The sequence below is a fragment of the Micrasema longulum genome, unplaced genomic scaffold (assembly GCF_059751315.1).
Source record: "Micrasema longulum isolate JH-2025_06_02 unplaced genomic scaffold, ASM5975131v1 h1tg003325l, whole genome shotgun sequence".
In the NCBI taxonomy this organism is placed as follows: domain Eukaryota; kingdom Metazoa; phylum Arthropoda; class Insecta; order Trichoptera; family Brachycentridae; genus Micrasema; species Micrasema longulum.
Window position 1 is genome coordinate 30,263 of NW_028280402.1, and position 8,640 is coordinate 38,902.

Below are 8,640 nucleotides of genomic sequence, written 5' to 3' on the forward strand. Positions count from 1 at the left end.
TTCGATAGTTGATTTATATTACTTTAGGCTTTGGAAGCCTCAAATCATTTGAGAAAATTCGAAAAACTAAAAATACAGCAACGGTGACAGAAAAGTCCATAAATAAATGTCATTGAAAATTTAGTTCATGTTTATGCCACCGCGACCTTTTTGTGGTTAAGATTTTTAGTTTTTATGTTTAGGTTAAAAAGATCGGTGATGTTGAAAATTTCCTTTCCAGAGGGGGAAGTTTTCAACATGGACAATGATTAGTGGGATGGGACGACGGTTGAGGCCTTGTTTCATTCTGTGAACTGATATGATTGGGTAGGATTTGGCGAGTTCTTATGAGATTTCTTCTTCCGTGATGTCAATAATGATCCCGCATAAAACTACTGGTATTTTATTTTAAAAAGTAAATGTTTTATATCATCGGCGTTGCGCGCACCACCATTTGCCCTTGAAGTTACAAATACTAATCTTTATTGAAGGGCTGCACATTTTTAATACATACCGGATCCCTAATATAAACTACTTTATATAGCGTGGTGGTCCCAAGAAAGGCCGTTTTATATGTAAAAACATATTATTGTAGACATAAGTAAATTAGAATATTTCAATTGTAAATGTTTTTATTACGAAGAGAGGAGGGGGTAAAAGTGGAAAGGAAAGAAGGAGGAGAAAGGAAAAACTAAAATATTCAGATAGTGACATATAATATAAATGTGAATAGGGGCAACTCTGACATTAGTGGGTAGATTATCCCGCAATTGAGCAGCTACTACTGTGAAAAAGGAGGGAAAAAAATAAAGCGGTAAATCGGCATTGAAAGGGTTCTCTCGTTGTTAGGTTGAAGAAATGTACGAGGGGCCCAAAATATATTTCATCTAACAACTCAAACATCGAATGTATTTTATAGTCTTTATTCAATAAAATATACTTGTTATTACAATATAAATAAATATTTTTTTTAAAAAAAGCTTAAAGTATTTAAACATATTTGTCACGATAGTTTTTCATCTGGTGCTCAGACATTGGTTTTTATTAAAATTCAATTATAAAAGTACAGTCAAAATATTGCACAAATATAAAACAGTGAAAATATTTTTTTTTGTTACTTTGAAAATAACAAAAAAGAATAAAGAAGAAAAAAAAACGGAAAAGTAAACAACAAACCTATGGAGTTCAGACTTATTTCTCAAATAGTGTGTAATAAAACTAATAAACTGCTCTTTAGCAAATTTTTAGGAAAAAAACAAGGGGTTATTATTGTCTATTAGTTTATTTTGTCTTTGGAATTTTTCCGACCCATTCATCGGTGTTTAGAGCTTTTGTTTCTGGTTTCAGACAAGGTTATTTGTTATATTTTCTATGAATGCGGTATCTGTAGTCTGTGGATCACGGCAGACGCCCGTTTTTTCAATGGTGGGTGGGCTGTGAGAAATTGTGACGTCGTGTCTAAAATTGATCGTGATCGTTACATTGTTTTATTGCGTTTTTTTATTTATTGTTTAAACCTGTGATTTCGGTGATCAACACCAATGACTGTTACTGCGGATATAAGAGAAAAGTAAGTTATATTGTATTTAATGTTCCCATGTATATAAATTCTATAGTGAATCGACTTTCAATATAGTAAATTATTGTATTTTCGTACGAACTTAGTCATTTCCTTTTAGCCAAGATAGGGTTTATTTGAATAGTAAACGTATGCAGGCTAGACCGCTATTGAAATGGTTTATTTCCGTATTACGTTTCACAAGATTACGCTTTTTAGAAAAAGTATATCACGATTATTTATCGCCGATTGGTATCTATTTGGTAATGAAGTACCATTTGACGTTTTATCAATCGAAAGGGAAATAAATAATTATGTTTTTATTATGACCTCGTGTTGGTACACGATAAAATTAGCTGCGCTTCATGCACAACGCATTTGTCAATATTGATTTGAAGTTACATTAACTCATTACTGCATACTGTATAATAAAATATGTCTTACACTCAACGAATAATCTAACATACATTAACATTATTGCATCAAAAATCAAACTGTGTTAACTTGAAATTAGTTTTTTCAGTTCAATATAAACCAGAAATCTATTTATAATGTTGAGTATTTAGCTCTAGGTCACAATATACCTACCTACTAATACTGCTTCAAAATTGTACAATACATTGGAAACTAACATCTGTACACATTATCCCGTCATAGATAGTTTTTACTTGTGATTGATCTCTTTATAACCCCACTGGGCTAGTTTTCCCCTTTACCTTGGTAGTAACTCGGTCAAGTTTAGATTATACCCTCTCTGTGTGATCTAGAAGTGTGAAAGCACTACAGTTAATTAAATGTACCAACATATAAGTCAAGGTCCGAGATACAAGATAACCTTTCCAGATTTACTTTGATTCAAATCAGAATTGGTCAGTGTCTGATTGGAAGATTTACTTCTAATAATAAGCGGGTCAATGTATAAACACAGTTTAACAATATGCTACATTAGTAAATAAATGCTCTATTGTTATCATTATTTTAGGTTTCAAATGAAAAATGATACCTATAAGGATAATCACAGATCACCCATACTGAGTTCCAAAGATGTGCATTTTGTGTCCCAAACAAAGGGCTGTGACAGTGGTATGTTTGTATTGATATTTATACTATACAATTTAATTATCATATGAGTATTTTAATTCACCACTTTTACTAATACAATGTTGATTTTATTAAATGGATGAATATAATATGATTTTATCATACATTATTTGCATGAAAAAGGTGCTTTTATGTTTTAATTACAATCATTGACTGTTTCAAAATTTTAATAAACAGGTGTTCAAATAGTAATTTTAGGGCTTTGTGTGTTTTTAGAAATTTTATGATAAGCCAATGGATACTTTTAACCAGTGATTACATATCATATGCAAACAATACATGATTTTATCTAATAAGATATTATTTAACCTACAATTTTAATGTTCTTTTATTTAACCAGTTTATTTGAATTTATTTTAGGAATGGCGCATTCATATCGACCCAAAAATCGGAGATTTGTGTCAGGAATAGTCTATCTCATTTTCACATCTTCATTTATATATTTAGTGGCCGGTCCTTGGATCGGTTGGGATGGCTCCATTGCTCAACAGACCCTTTTGACTGTGTGTAGCACAGCGGCCATAGTAAGATGGCCGTTGAAAAAGTCCATATTGAAATTGGCACCTCACAGAAGAGCTCAGAAATGGCAGGTCAGTTTACATATAATTTTACATTTTTCTGTTTCTTTTTAAGACTACTGGTTCGCAACCTGTAGTCTTAAAGTAGATACTAATGTTTCCTATCACTGTCGACATAAAGAGATTTGAACTAGGTGATAGAATTATTCATACATACTTCCCCTTAGCCCTACCTTGTAAACGATGAGGGGGGTTTAGAGCGATAGTGAAAGGGGGGACATTGAAAGTTGTAAATGTAAATATTTGTTTGCGCTTTTCCTTACTGAGTTTGGTTAGTAGAGGAAGAAATATAATCAAATCGTAATGAAAAAAAAAAATTGCTCGCTGTATGAGTGAATCCCAAGAAAAACATTTAGTCTTTAAAACGGATTCGGGTATGTGGTGGATGCTTTTAATGTTTCTTTAAATCTTTATTTTACACACATTTAAATGTTTTTATGCTACTTCAATAAAGCAACTGACTTACCTAAATAGTGCCTATATATACTATATAGTATTATATATGTTTTATAATGGTTTAATGAACACTTTATTAAAATGAATATTTAACTTTTACTGATAAATTCTAATAAATATTGTTATTTGCTCGTTCCTAAAGGAGTTTTTCCCAAAATTCCTTGGGTATATTATATCTACTGTGTTCAGAACGAAGGCTTCAAACCACATTTATGGAAAAAAATCATTATTTAAAACATGTTTTTAACCCACGAGGTATGATCTTATACATATTCTAACAAAAGTATTTATACAGCAAACACTTATTGGGGAAATCCTTTTTCCAGAATGTGTATGAGACCCACGTAATTGGTTAATAACATATTAAAACTAATAAAAAAACTGTCAAATTTGTGGTTTGAAGCCTTTGTTCTAAACACTGTTGATATATTATGTAAAATTATGATATTAATTATGTTTCTTAAAGATGTATTTTTTAAAGCAATTATAATACTGTATAAGATTCAGTTATAAAAAAATCTATTATTAAATCATAATTAAATTTAAAAACCACGCACTTAATCAACATATCTTTTAAAATGTATGTTATTGTAATATTTATTATCTTAATGATTTTTTGTCATAGATTTACACATAAGTATGATGAATAATTTTGGTAACAATGCGTTTTAATGAAACGGTCATAAATCTTTTTTTTATGATTTATTAGAATTGATAGAAAGTAATATTGAATTTTATGCTAATTAATTTTTTTTTTTTTTACAGATTCTTTTGTATTGCCTCGTACCTTGGAGAACATTGAGCAGATCATGGGGTAAAATAGCAGGTATTTTATAATTTATTTTTTTTTTAATATGGCCAAAAAATAAAATCTTAATATTCAATTATAACAATAATTTGACTTTTATGACATTTAAGATATTACATTAATGTTTTTGATTTTAAACAGTTACATCAGAGCTAATTATGCTACTTAAAATGCCTTTTTTTTGCAAAATAAACTATATGTTTTTATTTAAATTGCATAATGTACATAAAAAGTTAAAATTGTTATGTTTTTGAAACTTATTTAGTACACTATGATTTTTTTTATCCATGTACACTTATTTCGATTTTTACATGCGTCTTCTTCCGATTGTAGTCTATCTGAAAAAAATCTGAATGTATCATATCACATTTTTATGCGAGCATTAATTTGATTTTTTTGATAAATATTTTATCTTTAAGATTTTTATTATGTAAATGTACGATTTGTGCGAATGTTATCTCACATATGTACGTGTGATTATAATTAATTAGCGATTGTCTATTATGGTAAGTAAATTATTATAATATTTGCGTATGATGAACCATTTAATTTTGGCGTTAGTAATGAACCTGAAAGTTAGTAATGAATGAAAATGAAAACTTAGCCGTATGTAATATCTGTATTCTAAATCTTCCAGAGCAATAATATTTCTATTAATAATAATTATGAAATAAACTTATAATGAAAATGTCTGGATTATAAGTCACAATTAGTTTTATTCAGAATAATAAAAGTTGTACCTTTATTAAAAGGTAAGTGAAAACCCCTAATTAATATTTGAATTGTTACCAGAATGTAATAAGACTCTTTCATCTCAAAGAATGAAAGCATTGAGTAAAAATTCAGATATCCGACGACTGGAATGGAAAAATCAACCGTGACCAATCTGAGAAAGATTTCTAAAAACCAGTTCATATGGAGAGGAGCTGTGTAATTTATACTGTAAAAAATAACTCATGTACTGTGAGATAAAAACAATTTATAAAGAAAAAAGGATTATGCGCCATAGGAGAATGCGCATGAAGTGAACTGCAGAGTTGACTCGTAAAAGTTCAACAATTCTATAAGATTAAATTATGTAAGTTAGTTGCATCCACTTGTCTTAGCTGATTTTTAACAAAATAAACAGTCAAAGAAGACAGAAACAATGCTGAGACTTCGATATGTACGTATTAGATTGTTATTATATAACACAATACATACTAATAAAGCATTGCGATAGTGACAGCAAAAATGATTAAAATAAATAATAGATAATTGAATACTGCTGGGCAAGAATCCTGTCTTTCAACTTATATTTTATTTTGGTACGCAAACATTGTAAAATAATACACAAATCAATCAAAATATTCATAGAAAACTTGGTACATACTTCCGGAAAATTATGTACGCTGCAATCTTTATAACAAACACACTTGCAAACGAAAACAAAACATTTTGGAAATGTTAAAAATAGCATTTCTCAAAATTAATTAAGGATTAAATTTCCTTTAAACGGTAATATATCTTATTTGCTAACAATAACATTGTTTTCGTGCGTGTGTATGTCATCAATTTATTGACGATGCACCCCCAAATTAACGCAGTTATCCAGAAAGCAGCCAGTACACAATTTTGAAAAAAATAGATATTGGTATTATCGGGTTAGTTAGGTCAATTCTATGTTCTTCTAAAAACAGCCAGCCCGCTTTAATACAAAAACTGTAATAATCACCTTCTGAAAATAGTGTCTATCACAAAAATTGCATTTCTCAATTTGCAGAAAACACCCACAGCACTAGAAAAATCTTACGGTGCCTTAAAAATCATTAAAACTGGTCTTTAACTACGATATTACGAGTATATTCTTGTTTGTAATATAAAAAAAAGTAATGTATTTATCATTTGTCAAAGTCAAAAAACATTCCAACTGTTGTGTAGATTTGATTATTCACACTTTCACAAACGTGCTATTATCTCAGTTTTACTTTTCCATGGCTGGCTGCTTTCTGCATAACTACGTTCAAGTTTAGTTCAAAGTAACATAAAAGTGATGAATTTATTGAAATCCACAATGAATTGAGAAAAAGCCTTGTATAAATTAATGTTTTAATGTCCTCCAAATGCTAAACTGATGAAAACCGATAATGTTCACCTTAAAAACCTTAGTTAAAGACTTGCAGTTGTCTCTACAAACTTTTTATTACGGTACTGTTATTCTCAACTATTTTTTAAGAATGATTGCCTGACATTTGGACCGTTATAATTGTTTTATTTCATTTTAAATAAAAAATTTATTTGATTTTTTTTACAAGGGTTTACAAATTAATATGGCAAAAACCCATGTACTGCGTAATATTTCGTGCCTTTGATGTTCAAAATTCCCTGACTGTCGAACCAAATCATTTAAAGGGTCGAAAGTTTCAAATACCTGGGAGTATATGTTGCAGAAAATGGCAGCTTTCAAAAAAAACTGGGAGTGCGGTTAGGAGTAGCAGGCGCCACATTCAACAGCATGAAGGCTGTCTGGAGATCGGATATTTACTCAGTAAAAACCAAATGCCACCTATATAACGCCTGCATAACACCTATTCTTTATGGATGCGAATCATGGCACCTCACTAGGGCCCAAAACAGAAAAATACTGAGTTTTGAGAATAGGTGTCTCAGAAGAATTTTGAGTGCGCGATGGTTTGACTTTGTGAGGAATGAAGTAATAAGAGAACGGACGCAGCAAACTCCGGTGACAACTGTCGTCAAGCGGAGGCGATGCGGTTGGCTAGGCCATATACTGCGGATGCCTCCTGAGAGACTTAACAACGCTTGCCTACTTTACAAGGCATTAGGTTCTCGATGTCCACTGCTGACTGTTCATCGGCAGTTTATGTCAGAACTTCGGGACGAGAACCTGACTTGGGAGGACGCAAAGGAGTTGGCAGCCAATAGAGATGCATGGAGGCTTTTTGTGGATACCATTTGCTCCAACTACATATACAGACCTATAGCCATCCTTTCGTGTATAGATAAAATAATCGAAAGAGCTGTTGTCAGCCAGATACAGTCTTTTTTAGATGAAAATAATATTATAAACTCAGTTCAATATGGATTTCAAAAAAACAAAAGTACTTCAACACTACTGTCTAAATTTACTGATGAAATAAATAAATACTTAAATGAAGGAAAGTACGTGGGTGTACTTTTTATTGATTTTAAAAAGGCATTTGATACCCTGGATCATCAAACCTTGGCAATAGCAATGGACGAATGTGGGTTACGAGGACCATTAAAATTGTGGTTCCAAAATTATCTACAAAATAGGAAAATACAAGTCAAGATAAATGACGAACAAAGTAATCTAACTACCTCAAATACTGGTGTGGCAACAGGCTCAATATCAGGACGAGTTTGCTACATAATGCAGGTAAATAGTCTTCCCAATGTTATCGAAAAATGTACCAAATACATATTATTTGCTGAAGACACTCGCATCTTGTGCGCTGACAAAGATATTACACATGTTGAGAAAAATATTCAATCGGACCTAAGCAATATCATGAAATGGACTCACGATAATGGGATAATACTGAACATAAATAAAACAAAAGTGATGCTTATTCATTCTACGCATACAAGTAAACAAAACAAAATACTCAATGTTAAAGGTCACGATTATGAATGTCTCCATTTGAAAAAATCACCTTGTGCCTGTCAAACGATAGAAATGGTCAAACAATATACATATCTAGGCTTAACTATCGAAAATAATTTTCATTGGAAATTACATGTAGAAAGTGTTTGCCAAAAACTAAAAGCGGTACTTATAAAATTTAATCATTTGAAATTCTGTGTTCCGCGGGCCAACCTGTACTGTTTATACCATGCGCTGGTTGAGTCAATTATATCATATGGAGTGAGTTGTTACGGGCTAACATTTACAACGTATACAAATAGGATAAAAAAATTACAAATTAGATTCCTTAAAATGTCAGCAAGTAAAACCAACATGATTACTTGTCAAAATGACTATGAAAATCTTTTCCCGATGTGTAAAGTTTTGACGGTACATAATATGATATACTATCGCCTGGTAACAGAGGACTTCGTGGATTTCTACAAAACGCCAATATCACATAAGCATGAAACGCGCCAAAAAGTGAAAGGAAATTTCATAGAAAGAAGAG

The 8,640-nt window shown here is 31.0% G+C and overlaps 1 protein-coding gene across 1 annotated transcript; it reads left to right on the plus strand.

The window, feature by feature from the left end:
* Positions 1 to 1,077: 1,077 nt before the first annotated feature.
* LOC148270866 (uncharacterized) lies at positions 1,078 to 5,633 on the plus strand. Its single transcript, XM_088242115.1, has 4 exons — positions 1,078 to 1,549; positions 2,520 to 2,620; positions 2,999 to 3,228; positions 4,438 to 5,633. Exons 1-4 carry the CDS (start codon positions 1,521 to 1,523, stop codon positions 4,507 to 4,509), a joined length of 432 nt encoding a protein of 143 aa, XP_088098241.1. The 5' UTR covers positions 1,078 to 1,520; the 3' UTR covers positions 4,510 to 5,633.
* Positions 5,634 to 8,640: the final 3,007 nt, after the last annotated feature.